This window comes from Labrus bergylta, chromosome 5 (genome assembly GCF_963930695.1).
Source record: "Labrus bergylta chromosome 5, fLabBer1.1, whole genome shotgun sequence".
Taxonomy (NCBI): domain Eukaryota; kingdom Metazoa; phylum Chordata; class Actinopteri; order Labriformes; family Labridae; genus Labrus; species Labrus bergylta.
Window position 1 is genome coordinate 27974101 of NC_089199.1, and position 27755 is coordinate 28001855.

The 27755-nt window shown below is 40.1% G+C and overlaps 1 protein-coding gene across 1 annotated transcript in view; it reads right to left on the reverse strand.

Annotated features, from left to right (window-relative positions):
* Positions 1-1221: 1221 nt before the first annotated feature.
* Positions 1222-27755, reverse strand: part of LOC109994144 (integrin alpha-5) — a 42640-nt gene continuing 16106 nt past the window's right edge. The window contains exons 13-30 of the mRNA XM_020647340.3: positions 27137-27328; positions 26995-27040; positions 26800-26913; positions 24653-24708; positions 23923-24080; positions 22009-22146; positions 16270-16337; positions 9828-9978; positions 8753-8845; positions 8222-8301; positions 7892-7972; positions 7664-7769; positions 6648-6806; positions 6391-6513; positions 5015-5128; positions 3487-3588; positions 3246-3368; positions 1222-1983 (exon numbers count right to left, since the gene is read on the reverse strand). Coding sequence (XP_020502996.2) covers positions 1900-1983; positions 3246-3368; positions 3487-3588; positions 5015-5128; positions 6391-6513; positions 6648-6806; positions 7664-7769; positions 7892-7972; positions 8222-8301; positions 8753-8845; positions 9828-9978; positions 16270-16337; positions 22009-22146; positions 23923-24080; positions 24653-24708; positions 26800-26913; positions 26995-27040; positions 27137-27328 — 1988 coding nt within the window. The 3' untranslated portion in view covers positions 1222-1899. The remainder of the gene's footprint in view (positions 1984-3245; positions 3369-3486; positions 3589-5014; positions 5129-6390; positions 6514-6647; positions 6807-7663; positions 7770-7891; positions 7973-8221; positions 8302-8752; positions 8846-9827; positions 9979-16269; positions 16338-22008; positions 22147-23922; positions 24081-24652; positions 24709-26799; positions 26914-26994; positions 27041-27136; positions 27329-27755) is intronic.

The following is a 27755-nucleotide window of genomic DNA, read 5'->3' on the forward strand; positions in this document are numbered from 1 at the left end:
ATGAAGAACTTCATCAAATTAAGATGAAGAATATTGTGAAACTCACAGTTTAGTGTAATCTGAAAAAAAAAAAAAAAATGCAATTTTAATTCTTAAATAATTTTTTACCCTTCAGATTGGCCAGGTGATAACTTGACTTAATGATGTTTGTTTCTTTTACTCCAAAAGTCAAACTTGTTCTATCACTTCATCGATCTAAAAGGAAATTTGTCATTTTACGACATCGAACATGTAGAGAGCGTTTAGCATGTGAGCTTTTAGAGGTGCTGGTAGGCACACGATAAGATAAGATAACACATCATTGTCCCTTTGCACAGACAATTTGTCTTGCGTTACAAGCTCTGAACTCCTCGCATCCCAAACAAATCTCATCGCACTCAAACAGAACGTGAAAAACAGCCCAGGTTACATTTTACATCACAGTTCAGGAGTGACATGAATATATAGATCATGTATTTATGTCACTCCTGATCTGTGACTCAACTGCCTGTGCTAAAATAAGCTAAGCTATATTAGAAAGGTATTAGCCCAATCTATTTACTCAAAAGGTATACATATGCATCAGGGAGAACAGTCACTATAACATTTAAACAATACACTGTAATGTAAAAAAACAAATTCACTGTATTCATTTACATGTTTATCAGTGATTGATTTGGTCGTCCATAAGAGCCCTAACTTGACCACTGGGTTATATTCCTTAAATTGGTTGACACCTTAAACTACCAACATTTGTGATGACGCTTTGAAGGTCTCATAAAACAGGTTTAGTGTACTCATAGTTTTATATATCACCAGCAGGGGGCAGCACTGACCCACAAACAAATGCAACTGATTGAGGTCTATGTTTTCATGAAGGTCATTACACTTTAATTTTCCACCTTCATGACCATATTGTGACTCGTGTGCCTATGCGTAGGTTCAGTTGACCTTTAACATGAATGTTTTGCATAGCTTATATTGTATATTGATCCTGATGTTGTATCACATGACCTGTCAGGTGACCTTGGGGTTTGTATATATGTGGAGGTGTGTCCATTCACTTGGTCATGTCTGATGAATGGTGAGGGCCCGAAACGTTACGGGGGGGTTTTCCAGTAAATTCAATTTAATTGGAGCAGCTGCTGGTGTGCAGACTCAGTACTTTTTGTTTGTTTGTTTTTTGTCCAGCATCCAGTTTTTTGTGTACTCATAAATAGCACATAAAAAAAACATTCTGGGTGGATATACAAAATGAGGCTTTATTCTGGACACCAATGGGTCATAACACAATAATACATTACATACATTCCAACATACACAGAACACCTCCCAATATGGGAGAGGAATAATTCAAGTTAAACATCGCAGTTTGATCAGGATTGTCCTGCAGACAGTACGGTATAACATTCAACAATGGAGAGCAAAAACACTGTGCCATAAATAAAAAGTGGTGTATAAATCATACAAAAGCAGGAATCTCAAAAATATCAAATGATGGGATTGCAAACTGTTGAATTACACCTTTAGGGAATGTAGAAATACTGTCTTATTAGTGCCTTTTGTTGGAGGTTGCATTCTTGTTCCTGCGTTGGCTGCGATGCTTCGATTCTTCCAGGTCAGATCATGTGTGAGTTGAAAAGTTTTCCACAGCGATAAGCTTCTAAGAAGCAAATCTGCCTCATGTTTGTTGCTCTATTTGTACAACTTCATGTCCAAAAAGCAGTGCATATTCAACTCATAGTCTCTCCTGCTTTGGCGTTTTAGTGCAGCACCAGACATTATGTATTCCAGTGATACAGCACCCATTACTGTGTCCATTCATAAATGGGTAGCCTGCTCATCATTAGCCAGTTTCCTTATTTGTTTGGGGATAATTCCAGTTCTTTGGAACAGCTGCAGGGAGGCTCAGTCCCGAGTCTACGCCTCAGAGGACGCTTGGGGTTTGAGCTGGGCCTTCTCCATGGTCGTGCCGTACGGATCTGATCGTTTAAAAAAGCCCATCTGGAGGGAGACAGAGAGAGAATGATTGGAAACAACTCAGACAAACATTTATCAAGACTGTGGGGAGGGATACCGAGACAAATATTTGTTTCCTATGACCTTTGTTGCTTTCACACTCAAACATAGGAGCGAGATATAAAACACATAAAAAGACACAGAAAGCACAAACAACTTAAAGAACAAAACTTGGCCAGACGGGTATTTTCAGCTGTTTTGTGTCTTTTTCACTGATGATATTTTTCCCTTTGTAGTTTATTGAGTCTCTTTTTAGTTGTTTTGTGTCTCTTTGTTCAGATTCAGATTCAGATTTTTTATTGTCCCTCAAGGAGAAATTTGCGTTGCAACAGGAGCACACAGAAGACAAAAAAACACAAGGACAACATCACCATAAAAACATGGACCAAAACAATTTTTTTTTTAAATCAGACAACACAGCAAAATATAAAACCAAATAAAAACAGCGCAATAAAATCAGTCAAGAGCCCGTACCAGAATGGAAATTCAAGTTATTAAAGTGCAAAGTGGAGGTGTGCAAATGTAAAACTTCAAGTGCAAAAAGAGCAACAAATCGCTAATTGTTGTTTAACTCATTAATTGCACTTGGTAAAAATGAGACCTGGAGTCTTTTTTGTTGGTGTTGTTTGTCTCTTTGAAGTTGTAAATGATAAATGGACTTGAGTTTGTAGAGCGCTTTCAGACACCTTCCTATGACGAGAGACCATCAGAAGTAACTAATCCCATTCATACAGGGTTAAGTGTCTTGCCCGAGGACACGTCGGAAAATGTTGCTGCTGGAGTTGGGGATCAAACCCTCGACCTATCGGTTGAGAGATGACGCTACCAACCGAGCCACAACCGCCCCTTTGTGTCTCCTTGTAGTTGTGTTGCTTCTCATTGTAGCTGATGTGTCTCTATTGTTGTTTTGTGTCTTTGCATTGTTTTCCAGTCTCCTTTCATTAGATTTACATTGTTGTGGTGTTAAGTGTCTTTCAGCTTTCAAGCATCTTTCTACTTTGGACGAGACATTTCCCACGCAGGCTTATTGCCAGGAAGGCTCCTGCAGTAACCCATCCAAGCCTTTAAGATTAACTCTCTAAATGATCATTGACAGGATGTAGCTGTCACATAGCAGCTACAGCGCTGTAAAAAATAAAAGTGATCTGGTCTCTGATATGACACTAAATAACATATTTAAAGTCTTTGTAAGCTGTTTAAACACTCACACTGTTATTGTTATGTGGTAATGGTGTTAGCAGTGTTACCTTGTATAGTAGATATATAAGCAAGGCGAGTAATAACAACCCAGCGAGAACAGCCAGGATGATGATCCACACTGGAACATAAAACAAACTGTCCGGCTTGTTCCACACTACAGCAGTCACCACCTGAAGAACAGGAAACCACAGCGTTCAGTATTCACCTCCATCATTGACACACACATGTAGAATAAAGTGGAGTTCATACGGTCAGGATGTAGTAAAAAATTGATCAGATTAAGTTCACCTTTTTGGACCCAGATGGTTTGGACTTGGGAGGAATAGAATAAGGCATCCTGTCGACGTTGTACTGAACGGAGCACTCCAGAACGTACTGCTTATGGGCCCTCTGTGGACGAGGAAAAGACAGTGAGATTAGGAAACATCTTATTTAATAGCTTTTCAGGTTCTTAAAGTGAACCTATTATGTCCAGATATTTACCAAATCACCTCTGATTGTGACACAGCATCCGGACTTTGTGACATTACTGGACTGTGCTGAAACTCAAGACTGTCAAACACTAGAGACTTGATGAAATCTAATCAAAATCTAATTTTATTTTTATTTTTAATGTCTTTTATTGTAGAGAAAGGACAATGGACAGAGGCGGGATTCAGTGACAGAGAGAGTGGGGAAAGACATGCAGGAAAGAACATTTTATTTCATTTAAACAAACAAGTTAAGAAAAACAAACAAACATAAAATCTCAAATTTTGAATGAAAAGGAGCCGAAAGAAGACTTATCTTATAATATCTGCCCCTCTTTCACAAAGCATTCATTAAAACAAAACAAAACAAAACACTGAATTCAGAATTTGAACCCGGGCCGCACGCTTAGAAGACCACAGCTTCTGTAAATGGAGCGCCTTCACCAACCACTAGGCCAACTGTGCCCCTCAAACTCTTAATTAATCAAAAAGGCATTTGAGAAGAAGTTTGTTTTAAGATGTGTCTTTAAAACGGTCCAGATGGGAGGGTAAAAGCCGTATCTCCATGATGCATTTTGTCCCTGATCTTGACGAGGACAGAAAAGCCTTTTATCAGATGATCTTAGCTCTATGACCGGCTGATACTGGAACGGGAGCTCTGAACGGTTAGGTGTGGGCAAGGCCGTTTAACACCTTGTACACAAACATCTCTCCACATGTTTAAATGAGAAACACAGATTCTACAGGATGTGGATGCTTTTAGCTTGACGGCTTAAACTACTCACAGATTTGGACTCCTTGACGGTTCTCTTTTTTATACAAACTTTAGTGTTTTGTAAACTGAACTTTGTCTCCCGTTGTGTCTCTGTCTGTAACTTTTTGTTTGTGCTTATGACTGTTTTGGCCAGGTCGCCCTTGGAAAAGAGGTTAAAGAGGTCTTTGATCTCAATGGGACTAACCCTGTTAAATAAAGATGTGATGTGATCTCTTCTTTTTGACCATGTTAAAACTCTGGCTGCTGCACTCACTAAAATAAAGTGAGTTACACTAATTGAATCGAGTGGATATAAAAACATGGATAATTAAATGACTTTTTTTCTTGTATTATAACTGGCAAGACGTTTTTGAAAATGAGTGTGCAGCGTAGTGCATAGTGCCTCTGTGTGTGTGTGAAGCGTAAAGTGTGTATTGGTTTGGTGAGTTGCCCAGCAGAGGGCAGTATGTGAACACAGATCGTTTGACGTTTGTTTTCCTCTGGTGTGTTCTCCTCTTTGATTTGAGTTTCCTGTAACTGACAGATAAGAACATCTCAAACAGCGCTGTGCAGTGTTTTTATGCAGTCTCACCTCGATGAAGGTTTCAGCCCACAGTCTGGAGCGTACGGTCAGAATAACACTGGCTCCTCTCTCCAGCAGCCCGACGTCACACTGCAGCTGCCAGCACTCCACCGAGGAGCACGTCTACAGAGGGACAGAGCCTCAGTCAAACACACAAAAACACACAAAACACACAAAACACACAAAACACAGCCTCATGTAGCATTCAGCAAGAATGTATTTATCTACTGACGGTGTCTTATTGAATTATTAAAACAAAACGACTTACAGCGGCTCATATACGACTTTTTCTCTTATACCTATACTGGTTGTTGCCCTATATAGTTACACGTATCTTATTTATACAAAGCCTGACGTGGGATTCTTTCTGAAAACCAGTGAAGTTCAGTGTTAGAAAGTGAAGTATTTATGTAACACATGGGGAGTAATAGTCAATGAAAAGATCTGGAATCAGGTCCAGATTTCTCTCTATTAACAATTAAAACAGTTTCAGAGAAATAAAAAAACTAAGTAACATGTTTTAATTTTGCATTAAATCCAAGGGACTTTAAATCAAAGTCTGACAGAGTTTGGCTCCAAGCAGATTGCAAAAAAATTGATGTTTGTTTCTTTTTTTGATCGTTAGCAAAAGTCAGCATAAAACAGTGAGAAATAACATTTTCGTTTAATCAGCTAATCAAAACAACTCGTGTTTTCTGCTCTAATTGAAGCTGCTTAGAATAACTTTGTACTGCAAACATCGGAGGATCTTTGGAGACATCTTCAACATGTGGTTGTTTCTTCAGTTACAGTCAGTGACGCCAGCCACAGCCCAGTGAACCACAAACATAATCCAATTATTTTTCTGACACAATTACAGCGAGCGGCAGGAGACGATGAACAGAGCTCATTATATCATTTCCATTTCCTCTGTTGTAATCTCACTTAATGTTTTTAATCTTTTCAAGTTCAGGGCTAACCCCTCCTACAATCTCATTGGCTACATGAGTGTGCAGAGCCTGATGAAGACCAGGAAATCTATAAAAACCAAATCGCTCCGGAGGGTCTGAACACCCCGACATGAGAGTCATTGACTTCATTTAAGAGCCTTTGTTGTGGAGAGTTTAGAGGGAAGAGCTCTCGAGAGTTGCGTCATCACGATTCCCCTCCGTTTGCTGTGTCAAGCAGCACACAGACGGGGGAAACACAAACGCCTCCTGTGGTTTATTCTGGGACACACGGAGTCAGCTGATCTATTCTGATAAGGAGCAAAAATGATCTCACTAAGTAAAAAAGAAAAAAAAAGAAAATTGACAGTGTCCAATAATAGACATGGATCATTATTAAAAATGCTGGGCTGATCACATTCTCTTTTATTGATTTCCTTCTGTCCATGTGTTTCTCACCAGGTTTCCTTGTTCAGTCAGGACGTCACTGTACACCTCCCTCCTCTGGATGTGATGATCACTGCTGGATTTCAGTAACCTTGGACCCTCTGCTGCTGCTGCTGCTGCTGCTGGAGCCTGGAGCTGCAAAGACATTGACAGAGTCATTTACAAACACAATCAGATTTCCAAAGCCAGAAATAGACCAAGGTAATGAGCTCACCATGCCAACAAAGCTGTGTGTGTGTGTGTGTGTGTGTGTGTGTGTGTGTCCTCACCTTGAGTCTCAGTGCATTTAAGGTGTGTTTGGAGGAGCAGCTCAGCGGGCCCTCGGTGACCACCTCCACCGGGTAGAGCAGCTCGTGGCCAGGAGCCCTCAGAGGACAGCTCACCTTTAATGTGGAGTGGCTGACCAAACTAGGACCGTTGTTCACCAACTGAAACAGGAGAGAAACTTTGAAGTTAGATCATGTTTCTGCAAACACCTGCTGAAGACGATCGTTATAGAGGAAAGCCACAGCACAGCAGTTTATACAGAAGTATATGAAAATATATAAAATGTACTTATTTACATCATATCTAACCGAAATGAAAGAGGGATGTGGAAAATACCCTTTCTTTGTCCCTTAAAAAGCAAGACACTTTCCTGGAACCAACTTTTTGACTTTCAAAACTAAAATATTTCTTTAGGGATTTTTAAGTATGACTCATGCAAAATAGCATGAATAAGAAGATCGTAGTTTCAAAAATCACATGAATTAAACGATGTATTAAATTATCTGAGATACCCAACTGATTATGTTGATAAATGTTATTTTCTCATTATTTGAAATAGAAAGGGGGACGTACATGTGTTCATTTATATTTAACATCAGAGCTGCTTCTTTCATACTCGCCTTGTACCCAGTTATTTTATTTTTTAACGTCACTTTTCATGACAGTGGCCATCAGACTAGTCTGGGAGATAAAGTGCGAGACATGGCTGACTGTCACAGGACCTTTCCAACCCCACTGACGACCCTTATCTTCACACACTCCATTAATACAGCAACGCCGGGATCAGAACGGGGCGTTTGGCCTGCTGATTTGGGAGCACCAGCATGCTGAAACTCTGGTGGCATGCCATCAGCAAAAGCAGATATCACATTGTATGATGCCATGCACACCATGCTCGCCGTCACATTCATAAGCAAAATATTTTCATTTTTTCATTTCAATCATCACTAAAAACAAACTGAACTGTACAGAGGCATCTGATACTGTCTGAGAAGGTCTGTAAGAAAACTTTGCACACCTCGTAGACCTGCAGAATCTCAGGGCCGACGTCCTGCTCCTCCCTCAGACTCTGACTCACAGTCCAGTTTGGAGGAGGGAAGATGACTTTGTCTGGCCGAGAAACACTGCAACAGAAGAAAAAAAAACACAGCGTTTGGCCTTTACCTTGGCAGGCACTAACATGATAAGATCCATTATCTCAAAGTGATGTGATGACGTAGTGGAAGAGTCGGCAATGAACCCTCACCCCTGCAGAATGACATCAGCCATAGCAGCCACCTCCAGCTCCAACAGAACCACCTCACTCTCTGAGTTATTTGCATTTTTACTACAAGAGACACAGCAGAGAGACGAAACATCAACTCAATTTATCAGAGAGAAATAAGACTAATACCAGCAAATCTTTAACAGTGCTAATGAACAGGAGTTAAATAAATATAGAATAGAATTACTTTATTGATCCCAAACTGGGAAATTGTAATAAATATAATAATACATTAAAAAATTAAGAAATTAAAAAAATAAACTGGATTTGAAGATATAAAATAAAACAGAACAAAAGGTTGAAGAGAGCTACCTTCTTATCTGGAGCTCAAACTGCACAGTGCTCTGGGTGTCCTTCAGTCTTGGCACAGTGAACCGAAGGCCGGCCCATAACTAGAAAATGACCCAGAGGAAATATGAAAAAAAAAAATAGAATCAAAGGAACATCGAAAACTAATAGGATGACAAATGAAAAGAGACGTCTTGTATTCGATAGAGAACGACTTAATTCTACATTTTCACAATGCATAAAATACTTTTCTAATTTCCCATAAACATATTTTTGTCTAAATGAGTGGACAGTTTTAGCTGCCTCCACCAGAAAGAAACTTAAAAAAAGATGAATTAATCCTTAACATAGCCTTGATCTCTTCGACCGGTCTTTCATATTCCCCAATGCTTTGGAAGCAGGGTGATTGGATTTCTACATGAAAGTTTGATTCTATGTGATTGTGAGTGAAAAACAGTTTGCAAAGCTTTGTCTCGGGGCAGCTTTGTTACTGCTCCGAGACAAAATAATGAAAAAAAGGGCTGAAGTCATTTTGTAGGCTTTGTTGGCTCTTACACTGGTCCCAGACTTCATGGGGTTTCCCAGATCACACAGGAGATAGCGGGTCTGGTTCTCTGCCTCATAACTGCACGTCAGCTGAGTCAAGCTCTGGAGAGGACATGAAAGCGCAAAAACATTCGACACAGTCAACTCTCAATCAGACGAAAACATTACTAGACACAAAAAGAGCAACTTAAACACTTTGCATGGTTTTATAGAAGACATCATTATACATAATGGTGGGCAGAACGCTTTCATGACTATTTTTGATGATGTGTTTTCTGCCCAAAAAAATGTTCTCCTTTCTTGTGTTTTTTTTTTACTTAGTGCTTCTCTCAGATTGCACATTACTACACAGCACTGGATTAAATGTTTGCTTTGTTGAGAAATCAAATGATCAGCAAAAATGCTGTTTAGTGTTACTAAAGCCAGAGTTATGGGTTGTTATTAAATGAGCAATATGTGAGATATCTACTGAATTAAATTAGAAAGTGAGCTCACTATATGATCAGGCATTAAGGAAACATGCTCTGTTGAAGTTCTGGCTTCTCTGGGAACAATGCAGCAGTCAGTATGTCCTCCTTCTAACTTTAGATTCTGCTCCTGAATGCTCTGTTTTTGTTTTGACTAGAGAAGGTAGACAGTTTTAGGGCACCCTCAAATTGCTGTTTTGGACACCCCTCAGTTTGCCAGGGTAACAGCAAACCAACAGGTGTTGCAGCGATGGAAGCGGGCAAGCGAACTGGTTCAGATATAACTGATTCTACATGAACTAAAAAATATTAGAGATGCTTTTAAAAAATGGAGATGCAAAGCTGGCTAAACACTGGAGCTTCTGTGTCCACTGTATCGACAGGTTGCGTGCACCTCGACTCTAGGGAGGTGGGGGGAGGGGGAGACAGCTCTCACCGATGTTTTGAATTTAGACTGCAGTACCCATTTTAAACACTAGGTGTCAGAGTTACATATTGCTCCTTTAAAGTTGAATAACAGTAATAATAAAGAATTCATTTATAAAGCAAAATTAATAAAAGCCTGTATTCATGCACACATCAAAAAGGGAGAGAGGTGTGGTTTTGGTTTGTCTCACCACATTGTTGCGCGCTATCCCGCTGTAGTCGGCCTGCGGGGGGAGCACCACATAGAGCTCGGCCTCATACGCCCCTCCCTCGCCCTCGTTCCTGGCGTTGAAGGTGAGGCTCAAAGAGTTTTCATCCCCCAGGTAAACCTCATGTCTGTCACTGTGAGGGGAGAACCACAACAACAACAACAACAACAACAGTGTTTACAACGTGTCAGAATACATTTCTGTTACCTTTTTAAATATGATGTGGATAACGACAGAACCCATAACAGAGTCTGTGAAGATTATTTAATTGAAAAATGAGCAGATTACATTGCAGCATTTTCGTTGAATTTTACAACTTGGACGCATTAGTCACTGAAAATATATTTTAAAGATGGATAAAATGAATCTTGAGACCTTTCCTACATTTAAAGTGCTTTACACTGCATGCTATCAATGCTATTTCTACAACTTCGATACACATTTGCACTTAAAGCACAGCTCCTGGCAGCAATTTGGGGTTCAGTATCTTCTTTAAGAACACCTTGACATGTTGACTGTAGGACACAGGGAATGAAACTAAGACCGAGACATTTAGGGATCCAGACCGAGTCCAGACCGAGACCATAAATATCACTGAAAAATCATCATCAATCATCAATCATCATTTTCAGTGCAGCGGTCGTGTCACGTGTCACGTATTGGCCGGAGGGAGTCACTCGTTGGACAAACCTTGATCTGTTTTTACAGTCAAACAGGAGAGAACATGTTGGCCTTGTGGGAGTCAAAAGAAGTCATAAAAAAAACATCAGTATCGGAATCTCAAATCGGCTACATTTTTATTTTTAACATCGGTATCGGCCCTCATTTCCCCCTAAATTTGTTCCTCCTAAAGTTGTCTACCTGTTCTATATCTTGCTGTTAGATGATCCTACATGCAAGTCATCAGTTGTTGATATAGTATTGTTATTTTGAATAGTGGAGCTTTAAAGCTATTTGCAGGAAAAGCTTTCAGACATTGAAACATGTGTGAAGGTCGAGTGAGTTTCTGGTTTAGTTTGATATTTTTATTTATGCGATATTGCTTCCTGTTTTATTTTGTCTTTTCCTCTCTTGTGTTTGTTGTTACTCTTATATCCCAGAGATCTCTGGTGGTCTTTAGTGTTTCCTGTTTTATTTTGTAGTTCTTTCCCCCAGTGTTTCACATCTTGTTTGTCACACCTGGTTTTGATTACCCCGTGTCTATTTAGGCTCCGGGTTCACTCCCGTCTGTGTCAGTTCGTCATGTGTCAACCGCTCTGTCTTACTCCTGGATATTTGTCCTCTTAACCTCCCGGTGTTTCCTCTGGACTTTTTAAAAATATTTTAGAATTTGTAACAAAACCTGCAAGATCTAGGTTCTCTCTTTTCCAGGCTGTGTGGAGGCATCTCCAAGAAAACCGCCAAAGTGAGAAACTTAGAAGGACGCAGCAAGGTTACCTTAAATTTACCCAAAATCAATGAAACATTTAATAAATGCAACTTCAGGTTACACACCCGCAAATCTCCCTGTAACAGGAGGACTATAGAGAAACTTTTCAGTCAAGCAAATATTCCATCATTGCCTCATACCTTTAAAAAAGAAAACTTTCACTATTAGAACCCATAACAAAGGAGGAAGTAGCTGAAGTGACATCTGCTTTGCAGTCAGGAATGTCCCTTAGGCCAGAAGGCTTCCATCTAATTTCTACAAAATTTAGACGAAAATTCTCCACAACACATTCGCCACCTGACTTAAGTTCTGTCTGAGTCTCGGAGAACTGCATTTCAATTCTCTTCTGACTACTCCAAACTACTCCTTCTTGAAGAAGTTGCAGCTCTAAGTTTAGAAAACACTTCATTTATGTTGTCGGCTTTGCTGCAGAAGAGGTTTTTAACAACCTTTTTTTTGTTTTTTGTTTGAGAGAAATACGCTGGAAAAAATCTGGGTAAAATAAAAACTGTTTTAATTTCTTGAACATGTGCTTGAACTGGATACAGAACATTTTCAGATTGAGACAGAGAATGCCGACATATTATTTACTCTGGCTCTGATTAACACTGAAATATCCTGATCCCTTCACTGTTCATCAAACGCCACCATCAGGTCAGGTCAAAAAGCTGTCAGAAAGAGTAATCCTCCTCAGCTGTGATTTGTCTTTATTTAACAATGCTAACATGCCAAACTAAGAATGGAAACATGATAAATAAACCTGCTAAACATCAGTATGTTAGTCACTTTACCTCACCAAGCTGCTAACATATCGTGACTCTTCTATAATTCTAATATTAATTTAGCAGACACTTTTATCCAAAGCGACGTACATCAGAGAGCAAGAACAACACAAGCAAGGATCTAGAAAAGGCAAAGCACAACATTGAGGGCAGTTCTTGAGAGCTCTAATCAGTATAGAAACCATCTTATAAGTCGTTGTTATCAAACAAAAACCAATCATCAATCATCATCAATAATATTAAGACCATCATCATCATCATCATTAAGGTCGTATGAAAGAGCTGGGTCTTTAGCTTTTTCTTAAAGGTACAGAGGGACTCTGCAGATCGAATGGAGTGTGGAAGTTCGTTCCACCACGGGGGGGCGACAGAGGAGAAGAGTCTAGTCAGAGACTTAGGACCCTAAAGACTCTTCTCTTAAACCTATTATTAATGTTTAAAGTGTACACCAACACTTTGCCCTGGATCTATGTCTGTAAAGTTTTGTATCAGCTGCAGTTTATTTTTTTAAAAAGGTGGGAAATCAAAGGGGACACCAAAAACAATCTCACCTCCACTGTAGCATTAGCGTTTAATCGAGTGTGAAATCATTCACTGTCGTTCTTCTCCCTTCATGCTATCTGGAGAGATTTGATGCTGTGACTCTACAGAGTGTTCGTCAGCAAAATCACATCACCACACTGTTCAACCGTTAGCTCTGCGCTGCGCTAACCATCACACTCCTTATCCAATATATAGTGTACAATAACTCTTACTTTACATTACAACAGGACAACAACATGATGAACACAGTGTTCAGCGCACCACAAAGTAAGCAGTGGTTGATTTCTGCTAAACTCCCGTATTGCTTCTTCATGTGTTATATCCCTGAAGTATCTTTTACACAGCCATTCTTTGTGTCTGTTGTAAAAAACTGACAGAAAGCAGTAGTCCCCTAAAACCTGTTTGCTGGCACACTTTAGTTACCTCTGCTGCAGCGTTCATTTAAAGTGACTCTGTGCAGTGCAATGACTAAAAAAAGCCATTGTAAAAAGTAATGAAAAGCAGGTACGGAAATACTTTTCAGACAATGCACCTCTGTTTAGGCAGTCCCCGAAGGCCATTTTCTACGCCATATCTGTCCTTGACTGACATGGGAAATGACCCAAATCTGATCACTGTGATTTGTTTCAGGAAACTCACCCCCACCTTATCCAGCATGTTCACAGAGACGCCCCTTGTGTGCAACCCCCTTCATCGCGTTGATAAATCTTCCGACTCCCGACACCCTACAACCCGGGGCCCTCCCCCAGCCACTAGTGGTGATAAATTCATGTTTCTATTGAGCAAGAAAGTAGAGAAAGGAGTCTGGTTGAGGGTCAAAATCAGGGGTTTCTTCTTTCATTCTCCGTTTCCTCCTCCCCTCCCCCGTCTTTAAGGGGGGGGGGTCCTGGACGCAGTGAACCCGCGCTAGGTAAAGACGACCAACAGATGATTTTAATTAAGCTTCAAGCAACACTGAGCAGAATGCTGAGGACTGACAGATGTCTGCAGCGGATAGACGAGATGTTAACTACCCTATGTTTCTTTTTTGTGAGGAAATATGACAGTGGGTCATAAAGCTCACAAAAGAATAATGGAAGCGTGAGGCTACAACTCAAACACGAGCGGCGCCTTGACAGGCCTCTGGGTTGAGAATTTTAAACATCCCAGTGTTTGCAAATTCCTGGTTTGCAAGAGAAAAAGTGCAGCGTCTTGCACTATGTCAGTGAAAGGGACTTTCTGTTAAGAGAGGAAAAAGATGAGTCATTAAGGTGTAGTCCCATGATAGCTACAAATGCAGATTCTTTTCGAGTTTTCATGGGAGACGTTTTGCTCCGATTGTGACTCCGCAGCTAAGAGATGTCACATGGTCACGTAATGAAAAACAGTCCTGAAAACACTGCTGGCTGGAAGAGTCTGAGAAAGAGAGAGTTGCCTTTGTGAATGGGCTGAGACGGAGCCAATATCATGGCTGGAGCCTAGTCGCAAAACATGGATACATGACTCATTAACAATGTGTGACAGCGCCAAGAGTCGTGAATCGTTTCTCTATCTCTGTACTCCCAATGTAATCGTGTTATGAGCTGTAAATCCTCTTCCCCGAGCTTCTTCTCTTTGACTGTCTTCATCAAACTCACTGTCATCCATCGCTGGTATGCTTAATAAATCTGCAGATATGCACAACAACAACACTGATGCTTCATTCATTATCATGTTTGATCTCATTTGACTGAAAAAATAAAGAATTGAAAAGTACTCTGCTTCATTGTATTGTTGGCAAAGACAGGGACGTTTACAGTCAGTGTCCTGAAGCCTTAAAAATATACTTTTGAGTGCATTTCCTCCCCACATCAAATATTTGGAAAAGCTGACTTTCTTCTGTTTTCAAACCAGCGTTTATTTGTTGTTCAAGCCTTAATGATCACTGGAATGACAAGAAACCAACCGGAGATATCTTCATCTCTTCAGCCAAGAGCTAATGTGATGGCATGCATGATACTAGAGATGGGACCGATCCGATCTTATATCAGTATCGGGTCTGATATTGACATCATTTGTGGATCAGATATCGGACTGACATTCAGACTGAAGTGTCCACGGATCGTCTCCATGACGACATTCAGACGAGATGGAACAGCTCCTTCTATCTGATCAAAAGTACAATTCATGCATCAGTACACGTGTATCGTAATCGAATCGGAACTTTGACTGACTACAGACTAACAGCCTTTCAGCATTTACAGTCATTCTTCTTTTATTCTGTAAAGTAATAATGGTGTTAGAGCGTTTAACCACGCAGAGATGTGTGGATACAGAATTTCATCTGAAAAGAAGGCAGCACAATGTGTCACAGATTTGTGTTTCTTTAAGTGAGTGAATGTATTGTTTCCCTAAGAGGATAAAGATGGATGGATGTTCACTTTGGATCCAGTACCCACTTATTGATGGTTTTATCTTTTATTTTTTTTCTATTCTTGTTTACATATAAGTAGGCCTACTTCAAAATCAAAGACAAGTGGAGTGACCTGGTTGTCTAACGACTGAGGTATTAATAATAACATGAGGGTAAAATCCACCTATTTGATGATGGACAGGACATTTATTGTGGTAAAAAAAATATATAAACAACTTTAAAACATTTATGAATTTAAGCATTGTTAATCTTTATGTCATTATAATATAATCACAATAAACCTTGTTTGTTGCTCATTTACTGCAGTGCTGTGCTGCACTTACCAATATGACAAATATAACAGCACTTTGGATTATTATCATATTTAGCACATTTAAATATTGATTTGGATTGTAAGAGGTTAAATAAACCACAAAGAAGTATCACACATCACTACAGTTCATTTCAGCTCTACATGGTTTACATGGACCTGAGCATCCCAGTTATGAGCCTATACTCCCAGTTTTGGTCATATTCAGGATATGGCGTTAACATGCACACAGAGAAACCTTTTTTTTTCTTCATATCTCTGTCTAAATGATAAATATATCATGATATATAATATCCCTGTTTCTGCCAGCTTGCAGAATCTGGGGTAAGACATACATGCAGGTAAAACAGTATCTTTTTTTTTTCTCTGGGTTGAAAAATCAGTTTTCTCACCGTGGTAAGGGATTATCACAGTTCCTGAAATCTGGATAAAATTATGTTCGCATGCACAAACACAAAAACAGGGATACTCAAGTCTCATTGTTTGAATTGTTTGGGGTTGAGTGTCTTCAGATTTCATGTGTTGGTTCAATTCCCAGTAGGCTATTGTTTTCATCCCCCTGTACATTAGCATTACTTGTAGTTCTCTTTAACGTTGAATATCCATTAACTGGATGGCTACAGACAACCTGAAAATGGATGCTAATGTTGGACCTTGTCTGCAGACCTTGTTGCAGCCCAACACTGCAAAGAGTGTTTGTGTTAGCAATGCTACAGCATTGTGTTCTTGAGTTCATTACACACATAACCAGAAACACACAATGCATCACTTCACATGCAGCTGAGGAAAGACCCACCAGACGCACTGTGGATTTCATATGGCAAATATTAGAAGGTAGGTTAAATCTCTGTTGTGTTTCATCCGCCACAGAGGGAGAAAACTGCGGCAGATTAAGCTTTGCATGACTGCAGGGCTGAAGTTGTGTTTGTAGAATCAGGTATAGTAATTGAAAGGTGATTTCCTCTCACCCGTAAACAGCCAGCTTGAGGTCAGGGACGCAGATGTTGTCCTCCCCGCAATCGAGCTGAATCTGGGCCTGAGAAAAAGAGAGAGCATGGATAGAGGTGAACGGGGGGAGCGAGGGATGGCTCGGATGAGCGAAAGACAGAGAAGCATCAAGTGAGACAAAAGGTCTGAGGTATGGAGGGAGAAAAAAACCTCTGGAGGAAGTGGATGTTTACTCAGCAAGCCTGCTAGATTCAGGATTTAATGAAAGGGATAAGAGGGGATACCGGACTATACGTTTATCCTTCCATGCACAAAACTGCAACAAAATGTGGAACAACCAGATGGTAAGAAGTTATATGGAAGCCCTTTTCTTTCATGCTTGCAGGATCAAAGTTGAGTGTGCTTTAAATGTGGTCAAGAAGAAACGGAGGAAAAGATGGTGGAGGTTCAGGGCAATGAAAGGATGATGAATTCCGTCTAAACAAATAAAACGTTTTTTTTGCGGGAAAGCCTCAATCAAACACAGTGACGACCTCAATAGTTTCAAGGACTTAATGTGCTCTTTAGTCTCTTTCTGACTGATGACTTTACAGAAACCGCAGTAAAAGATGGATGTGACTTGAGTCCATGGTATTGTCTTCTCCAGTGTGTCCCCTGAGCTTTTTCACTGCAGTCTCTCTCGTCTCCTTTTCTGTCTCGACCCTCTCTCTCTCTCATGTAGCTCCATATTGTCGTTTTTTTTTTTTTTTTTTGTGTGTGTTGCCATACCCTCATCTCTCCAACACATGGGAAACATTATGTTTCCAAAAGAATGCATACGGAGGGCTACACAGAGCGAAAGAGTCAGCCTGGCAATGGTTAACACTGTCTCAGCGGAGACCCTGGTTTTACATTCACGCTGGACTCACGAGGTTATCGGTCATTTAACACCAAACCGGCTGGAACACACGTTCATGGTTACAGACTGAGATCAAGCGATAAGTCCCAACTCCCTTTCATCATTTTTTTTCACATTCGTCTTTTCATCTTCCCCATGAGATAGATCAAATCTGCTCTGTAAAAAAAAAAAGATGAGGCATGGGGCAGCGCTGGTAGCCTAGTGGTTAGTGTGGGCACCCCATGTAACAGAGGCTGTGGTCGTCCAAGCAGGCGACCCGGGTTTGAAACTGACCTGCGGCTCCTTTCCCACATGGCATTCCCCACTCTCTCTCTCTCTCCCTGATTTCTGACTCTATCCACTGTCCTGTCTCTACAATAAAGGCACAAACAACAACAACAACAACAAAAACGACGATGCATTAAAAGCCATTTTAAAGTTATCAGACTGTATGAAAGTGGCAGTCAGTGTGTTTTGTGTGTTTTCCTTCTTATTTCTGAGGAAGTGAAGACTGAATTGTCAGATTTGTTTTATTGTTGTCATGATATTCATTCATTGATTGTAATTGGACAGACCATCCAGATGTTTATTGTTTGCTTTTTGAGTAAGGGGGGGCAGGCAAAACAAGATTTATTCTTCTCCCTGCACCTTTCCGTACATGGGATAAAGTGTGAATCGTTTTTTTCTTCTTTTTTTTTTTTTCTGAAAAAAACAAATTACATTTTTTTTTAAAATGAAATGAAATGTCAATGGTTTAAAATTCAGAACAATTCCTGTCTCTGCAGAGGGCTTGGTCTCTCTATACCCCTCCTGAACAGGTACATTCAAGAAATATAAGACAATTATTAAAGTGATGAAACTCTATATTTTCATATTTAAAAAAAAAAAAATCTAGGTCCCTTTAAATATTGATTGATCCAGTTGGAATCACCAGCACTGACGGTTCTGCACCAATGGAAAGATATCGGTCCCACATCTTGAGAAACAGTGTTGCCGAGCACGGAAGCCCGTAAGCGGACATGCATTATATTAACTAATTTTTCCTATGATAAAAATAAAATTCCATCTGTTTTCTCGAGATCTCAACTTATTTTTCCCGTGTCTTCAGAGTTGTAAAAGCACAAACCAAAAAACAGAGAAATAGGCTTCATTTATAGAGTTGGCAATGACAGCATGGTGTGTCTTGGTCTGGCCTTTGACATCAGTGACCAGCCTATTACCTTGTTTTATAGATCAGCAGAATTGAATCCCGTTCTCATGAGAAAACAAGTTTTGTTACATGGAGAGATGATGAGATGTAATAATCAGTTATAATAGGAAAGCCAGATTTGTTATCTCAAGGTGATAAGAAAAATAAGTCAAAATCTGGAGAAAACAACTTAAATTAAGACCGCATCACAGGAAACCAGCGCCAAATGGGCCAAAAAGTCATTTTCCGCTGAATTGTCCGTCTGAAAAATTTCCTTTTTTGATAAAAAATGATCTCTGGAATATTTACTTCAATGATTATGGAAGAGAACATAATCTTTACCCATATTTACTTTTTACAGTGACAGTAACATCAAAAAGGATCAGGAGCTTCTTTTGTTATTTTTCACCTCGGAGAGTGTTAATCTACAGTAAGAATTATTGTCTAAACTGCTGAGTAAAGCAGAATATCATCAGTCTACATTCAATAGAAATCAGGAGAACAATGGTGGAAACCGGCATTAGATTCCCAGAAAGTCATAAATATGTTGCTGTTTGAATCTCAGCCAGCCACCTCCGTCTCAGCCAAGAGAAACTCAAACTGTCATTTAGAAAGGCTACAACCGAGTGTTAGTACGTAATATGGCAATCAGTGAAAAAACATTAATGGTCTGAATAACGGGCTTTGACTGTATAAAAAGCTTCAGACGTCTTATTTTAACTGTGAGTGGTCAGAACTGTGGTGTGCTGCACTGCGACCACACCCTTAATATTGCACAACCGTTAAATGTTTCATCATGCCACAGATTTGCAAAATTTAACAGATGGACTTCAGCAAAACATTGATTTTCAGCCTTTTTTAATGCATCCCTTGTTTTGTTATATGAGGAAAAAATAACTTGACCACAAAAAAAGGTAAAACCACCACCTTTGAATGCAAACATTGGATGACCATCTATGGTCCCAAATAAATACAGTAGATGTTAAAGAGGACATATTATCCCCCTTCTCCACCTTTTCAAACGGTCCCCTGTGGTCTAAATGAAACATCTGTTCTGTGCTTTGGTCAAAATATAACATGAATCAAGCACCAGAGGAGGTTTGTGACCCTGTATAAAAAAGCTCTCTCAGAACGCTCTGTTTTGGTGTGTGTGTCTCTTTAAATGCAATGACCCCCCCCTCCCTTTGAGTTTTCCCAGTAGACATCACTCCTCTGTAGCAAGAATAAAAATCGCAGACCTGCGCAAAAGTTTTTCTCTAGGCTGGGGGTGGACTCCATGGGTGGAGATACCAGGGGAGGGGAGGGGATTTTTTTTTTACCAGAATCCCACTGTGACATCACAAGGAGAGCAAATTTGAAACGGAGCATTTTTCTCTGTGTTGTAAGACTTATGCAGACCACAAACAAAGGACTGGATGGGTTTATTTCACATTTTGTGGGTCAGTAGACACTCAGGTTACCAAAATATATGTATAATATAATATAAGACTCATATCACTCTACGCTAAGTAGTATCAGGATCCACATTCTGTTGGAATATATATGTATATTTTCACTATGTTCTCGTAACTTTAGTTTACCAATCAATGGACAAAAAACCCCAGCTTGGTTCCTCAGACATAAGACGGAAGAACTAGGCAAGAAAGTTCATGTATTGTGTTGAAAACAACCAGTTAAAAGTGAATGATGAACCCCCTTCCACAGCCACATCACACACTCACTTCACCTTATATCACTCACATAAACACAAGCACGTTTCAGACTCTGCCTGGTGCCTGGTGGAGGAGAGCACTGGCAACATACATAAACAAACCACAGCCAGATGTCTGAGAGCCGAGTACCGCCCCACCCTAACTGAGCTGTCAGGCGTCTCTCTGTGCTTTTGCAGAGCCATGACTCGCCAGTCCTCCATAAACCTTCCAACTCTTCGTACAGGAAAGTAAAAACTCTGCCAGTGGAGCCCAGAGTGCAGTCAGTAGTGCTTGTTCTATCAGAGCTGATCTTCAATATCTAACCATATGGGGTTTGGGACGACAGACAGGTTGTTTAATGTCAATTTTAAAAAAATGGAGGCCTGAGTTGTCCATTTTTGTCTTTCAAAAATATCCAAAATGCTAAATATAATCAATGGTAGATGTGCAGTGCTGTGGAGAGTTAAATCGGTAAAGTACACAGAACCTCTGTGTCAGTCATTTGTTCATGATTTAGATTGTTTGGTGAAGTTATGTGAAAGTGTTTAAAAAGCCATCCATTAAACTCTCTCTCCACTCGGTGTTTGTTGTAGTGACTGAGTGTTTAGTTCATAAAGTGCAGGGCGTGTGGCCGTGTGAGTGCTGCGGTCTGGAGGTTTAGTCTGCTGGTTTAATATAAGGACGCGTTTTACAGCTCTATACAGAGAAAAGCTACACTACTTATACTTCTGGAAGCTGAACGTCCATTAAACCAAAACAAAACGGTGCTTCAGGGGTTTCCAAGAAAGAGATTAATACTAAACACTATTACAATGAAATTAAGAGTTGGAGGGTGACATGCCGGAGCGGCTGTGGTTAAGTTAGTAGAGTCAGTCGACAAGACACTTAACGCCAAGTTGCATCTGCTGATTCGTCAGTAGTGTATAAATGTGTATGAATGGGATATGTTACTTCTGATGGTCACTTTACATAGCAGCCTCTACCATCAGTGTGTGAATGTGTAGGTGTGACCTGCAGTATAAAAACGCTTTTGAGAAGTCAGAAGACTAGAAAATAACTATACAAGCTCAAGTCCATTTACCGTTTACCATTTAAAAAATTAAAAAACATCAATATACTGAAATTGAATCACTGCATGGTTTTTTGATTTAATCTACAGGTGTTATTTCCCTGGGAAACCATGGAGTTTGCACTGGACATTAGCTGGAAATCACAACACAACACCAAATGGTTAATTTTAGCTATAAATCTGGATTTAATTTTATTGGTTTGTCTATTTAAAGTTAAAAAAAAACATGCTAAGAAACCCCTAATTTATATATTCAATAAGGCTGGGAATCTTTGGGTGACTCACGATTCGATTTCAATTCTTGGGGTCACGATTCGATTCAGAATCTATTGTCCATTCAAAAAGATTCTGAATTCACAATTAAAAGTCTGTTTTTGAATTAGTACAAACTTTTTGGAAGTTATGAATCTATTTAAAATCTCTGAAGACCTCGATTCTTTTCCCCACCTCTAATATTCAAATGTTCGATCTGACCATGAACAAAAACCCATTCACATTCAGCTAAAACCCTAGAAAAACTGAGAAATACAACAAATCTTCACATTCGAGAAGCTGAAATCAGTTCTTTCTTTGCTTGAAATGTGCATTTAGTTATCAAAAGAAAACCAAAAATTACGAGGGAACTAAACATCCACAGTAGTTAGTACTCTGGGTTACTTAAAAGACGAGTGAAGGTTGCCTCTAGAATCATTAATCTCCCTTTTATAGCACTGCATATCACTACATTCAAATATTAGAACACTATAGCAGTGTACTTCACTACAAGCTGAGTTAGAGTGCTGACATTAATACAAAAGTAAAGAAAAATACTGAAACTAAGCAACCATAGTATGAGAAATAATCTCAGTGAAAGGACACCAACATGACATGAACATGCAGAATGACCCTGTGGCTGGGGATGAGTCATTCTGTATTGTGAGTTAGTGTACATACCTTCTGCTCTACGGGCTGTTCTGTCTGATAATTCAGGATTGGTCTGAGGCCATGCTGGTCCACGGGGGCATGAGGATCCAGACTGAAGTTCAGACTGATGTAAACAGGGGAGAGTTTATCCCTAAACTCCTCCTCGCCCTTACAACAAGAAAAGAAGCAGCGATGTTTGAGTATTTTGTTCAATGACACACAACCCACATGATCCCAGATATTCTTTAAAAAGCTCGCACTTCAGATTAGGGGTAAAGGCTGGTTACACATTTGTTGCTAATGTGGAGACTTCCAGTATTTTAGAGCTGGAAACTTCCCAAAATCAGAAGCAGATGTAGAAGAAGGACTGGCCCCGACTGTAGCATTCGGTGTGTTTGAAGTTTCTCTGAGACGTGACATGAATTCAGTTCTCTGAGCTGAGAGGATGTTTCCCCCTTTCAGAAAGAGTCACAGCTAGACATAGTGAGTAAACAGGTGTTGACTGACAGGTGAGTGAAGGGTTGACAGATTGCACTCAAACTGTCTCTTAATCCTCCAAAGAGCAGAATACTCCTTCCAGAGAGCATCTACACATATGACATAAGTGTTTTTGGCAGGCACTCGCTTTGATCGGGTCACCACTGAGTGATGGGAAGATTGGTACTGTAGTAGTTTCACCCCCCGAATAGAACTTCAAACAGCGACTTCAAACCCTGCCTATTAGGAAATGACGTTAACCTCTGTCCTGGCAACAAGATAATTACGTTCACCTGGAACTGCAGGTGCAAAACAGTCGCTGATTAAATGTCTCAAATAAAAACAAGCAGGGCACCGGCCCCTAGGGGGCTAGGGGGGGGTAGAAGGGGGAACACATTTGAAAGATATTAAAGCAAAGGATTCAGATGATTGGCCGGAAAAAAAAAGTTATTGGAGAATATTTTTAACTTTTTAAAACTTTTTTTTCAAGAAAATACTGGAAAATTCAGTTCATTTGATGATGGAACTGCTATGTGCACTGTTTTTGTAGTGGCTGTTCAAAATCATCCAATGCTCGGGCGCCAGTGGCCTTGTGGTTATTTTGCACGCCACACATACAGAAACTGTGCTTCTGGAAGCAGACACCGCGGGTTTGAATCCCACCTACCCTCTCTCTCTCTCTCTCTCTCTTAGCAATTTCCAACTCTATCCACTGTCCTGTATCTTTAATAAAGACATAAAAAGCTCCCATGAGAATCGTAAGAAATATACAGTATATCACCCACCGCTTATCTGTGGGCGACATACTTTGCTCTTGTGTAGAACTCTGAACGAGTTCTTTTTGCTTTTTATCATTAGTTAGCGTGTAACTTGTAACTTGCTTACCCGAAATGGTAACAAAGATCCAAAAGTGAGCATGATAGCATTGTCAGTGTAATCATTATAGCATGCTAATGTTAGCATTGTAAATGTGACTAAGTATAGACAGAGGCCTCATGCCCATAGAAACTAAGATTTTTTCTAAAATCGGACAGGATTTTTCTCACATCTTAGTATTGCTTTTTATTTTATTTTATACAGTATGTAGAAATTATATTTTATTATTTAAAGTATGAAAAAAATCTGATGAAAGAGCTACGGAAAAATGAGCAATTAGGTATTTTGCATGATTTAACTGAGGTTAACTCAGACTTTCAGACTGATCGAGAAATAATACCCATTCTGTTTTTGTTATAAATGTTTCAAAATGCAGAAAATGGCATCATTCTGACCATTTTTTTTATAATACGAACCCCTTGACCCGACTCTAACTCCCCCCCCCCACCAGAATTTTGGCTTACATGATGCCCCTGAGTGTTGGCACACAAAGCCACTACTGTCCTGTGTAATTATTGTCTATCTACCTGATGGATGAAAAAAAGTATGCACCAGTCTGCCTGGCATGGAGGTAAAAAGTATGGGACTGACCCGCAGGTAGACCTTGGCCTCATGGCAGGAGTGTTCTCCAATAGCAAGGCTGAACGTCTTCAGCAGGCTGCTCTGCTGGCTGTCCAGGAACAGAGTCCTTCTGATGGACTCTTTCTGATTCTGCTTCCCACTGTCCAACTGAACCTCCACCACAAAGTCTGGAAGACATACACATAAAAACACACACGCACACAAGACAGGATATCAATGAGTACATGCACGCCATCTGTACATCCATGTTTACAGAATGTTTACATTAACCATAGGGGTTTAAGTTAAAATGTATGTACAGGCACAGAAACACTGACATATTACATGCATGCCTAGCCACATGCAAATATACACAAACAGTGGTTAACATGACGATGGGGAAGAGCCTTCATGTGTTACTTGCACAGTATGTAAAAACCCACCGAGGGCATTTCTGTGGCCCACATGACAGCAACTATGCAGGGGGCACAGACAACACACACCCACGCACTTTAAATAAACACACACACACTTTTCTAAACTGCTGGAGTCCACTAAGTTACCCTGTATTTACATGATTGTTCTTTTATCTTGATCTTAACTGCCAAATTGACCACAGTGAGGGTCCGGCATACTTGCGGCAACACAGAGAAAGCAAGGTAATAGGGACCATGTGTGTGCGTGTGTGTGTCTGTGTGTGTTCATGTGTGTGTGTGTGTGTGTGTAAGAGAGAGAGAAAGAGTGTGTGTGTTTGCCTCACCTAGATGAGAGGGGACGTGCTTCCCATTAGCCAGCAGGCAGAAACTGACGCTGACACTGGAGAATAAATACAGAGAAAAATATAAAGAAAAAAAATCTGTGTGCTGATCTGATACAGATGTGTTTACACTGATCTGAGGCATACTGCTCTATCTATATGTGCTTCAATCTTTACAGTTTTTTCTTGAAAACAAACCCCATGATGATGACATTTAGTGTCTACTTTTACTGCGATAGCCGTTGAATGTATCGGCGTTCAGTAATGATCTCTTTTTGTTTTTTAGTGGAAGTGGCAGGGTGGTCATTCCTGCACTGGGTGAAGACTGTCGACCTATTAGGGGTGTGATTTCCTCTTTTACAAGACGATCCGATTCAGATCTCGGCCCATTGGCTTCAAGGCAGATTCACTAAAATATAGAACAATGTGTTCTGATTCCATTTAACTCGATTCAGTTCTGTTTGCTCGATGCAAATGGACTATCCCAAGTAACTTTTATACCTTATGGAGCTGCGAAGAATCGAGGGAAAACATATGAAATTTTAAAATGACATGCCATGGGGGTTTATTGATTATCCACTTATTACTTATTATGTCTGCTCTGATAGAAGAACAAAGATGTAGTGCTAAAATAATTATGAGAACAACAGTAAAAAAAAAACAACAACAGCATTTTTTTCCTCCTTTCAAAATTCCTCGGTGATTGTAAATACAAAGTCAACATGACATTCAGGCATGGTTACTGCTACTCATCTACATCTACAAGTTCTTGTTTGACTTGTCTGTTTCTAAACTGATTTCTAACTTGTTGAAATGCTGCCTGTTTGGCATCATGTAACTTGGCTTAAATGTAACAAACATGTCACAAAAGTGATCACTCTTAACAACATGGTCACTCTGTACAAATCAGAAATTAAACAGGCTTTAGATGCTGTTGAATCAAAAGTATTCGCCGAGTTGTGACTTAGAAAGAGTTTTTAATTTTTAGGTCTTCTTCTGCTGCTGCTGCTTGCTTTTTTTTTTTAGCATTTTAGCATTTTAGCAAAACGTTAGCCTTGCCATGTCAACAAGTGAGATCTGTCTTGCTTTGTGGCAAGGTGAGGAGTAAGATTGAGGATAAACGGGGAAACTGACTTTTCTGTGCCCTAACAGATTTAGAAACACTTTGTGCACCATGTGCATCCAGTGAGCTGAATGTGGTTCAAATAAATACTGACAGACTTCTTTAATAAGTGACTGTGAGTTCATTTGGCTGCACATTAAAACAGGCACACCAGTGACTCTGCTATTCTGAGAAAGCAGCTGTTCATGAAATGTTTCCTTGCTAACCGCTGGTTGTTGCCAAGTCGTCCAGTTCTGAAATCCTAAGAATAACAACTTAAAAGGTTCAAATGCTTGAATTATCAGTGGACATATCAAAGTAACATGTTTATGTGGTGGTATAGACGCAGACGTAAAGGAAGGACACACCTCGGACTGTGTGGAGTGCTGCCGATGCCAAACTACATCTTGTTCATGTTGGGAAACTTACAACTGTTTTCCAACCTTTTTGATATGAATAACTGCACTCGTCTTTCCATATAACCACTCCATCTTTCTTCCACCTCCTCTTCCCTGCTCAGTTTGTCGTTTTTCTTGTTTCCACAGCAGCGAAAAACACCAATAACCACAAAGACAAGACTTACTCCAATCAACCTACAGGGCAGAAACTAAAGCACCAGCCGGTTTGGCAACTTTCGCTCATCACTCTGAAAATGTTCCACATCTAAAACGTTGTCTCAAGTGAACATGTGGAAAGAGCTACACTGAAATTGAAAGCAAGATGAATATCCCCTTTCTTTTTTTTCTCTGGTTCCGTGAATACTGTGTGCGTAGTTGAGAGCAGCTTGGACAGGAAACTGGTAAACATGAAGTCATTTGACATTCTCGTGAGGCACAAGTTTGGAAAGCTCAAATTGAACGAAGATGTGCCTTACATAACATACGCACGACTTTCCATGTTCCCGTCAATTTCAGAGAGCGCTTTAACCACTTTAATGCTCTACAAGATGTTTCCCCCTGCAGTGACAAATACTGTATGTCACATAAAATGGTGTATCATTTTTCCATTAACACCAGATTAACTCAAAGAATCAAACAGATGGCCTTACCAGGACACAGCGACGATTTCATTCCCTGTGAACAGCTCACAAGTCTTCTCCTCCTGGTTGAACATGGTGGGCTGCACTGTAAGAGATGCACTGGCGCTCACTATTGGCCGAGCCCTGATTAGAGATACAGACCATGAAGAGGAGTAATAGATAGAATACATTGTTGTTATAACACTCCTAAGCGCATTAACATACCTGTATAACACAGCTTTATCAACCCCAAAGGCACCAACAAGCAGATCTGCAAAAACAGAAGGTGAATAAGTGAAGATATCAAAGGAGAACAGGGGTTATTTCTTTAGTCAAAAGCAAGGTGGTTGAATACTTTCTGCAGTACCTGGGTAGCCATTTTGATCCAGGTCTCTGTTGCCGCGCAGAGCATATCCAAAACTGGCAGGGAAAGAGCTGGAAGCCCATTGGCCAGAGAGAGTTTGAGTGGGCGTGTCCATAAGACCTCCAGCATGACCGTTGTAAATGAGAACCAATCCGTGTTGGTCGTCTCCTCCATAGGGACAGCCGATGGCCATGTCTGAATGAAGTCAGCGACAACACACCGTTGGTGATTTCACACATACACAAAACTCCTGAAAATGTTCCTGACATTTTCAGATTTTTTCCGGCACCAACGTAACCAGAATTTTTCATGCCAGCCCCCTGCTAAAGTTTCCATTTGAAGTCAGGATGTTGTTGATGTGTGAACACATAGAACCGTCACTTCTTTTTTTTTTTGTCATGGTATGACAGGGAAAGTCTAAGAACCTAACCGAGGAAAAATGTAGGTGCAGTCCGTCCTGACATTTTCTAGAAATGTTCAGGAGTGCATGTGCGAAAAATGCTTACATCAAGAATCAGATGTTTTCTGAAATGTGAATGTAAGAGCCATATATGTATGGCATCGGGAATAAAGGACAAACACAAAACTCGCCATGTTTAAATATCCCATGGATTTAGAGCGA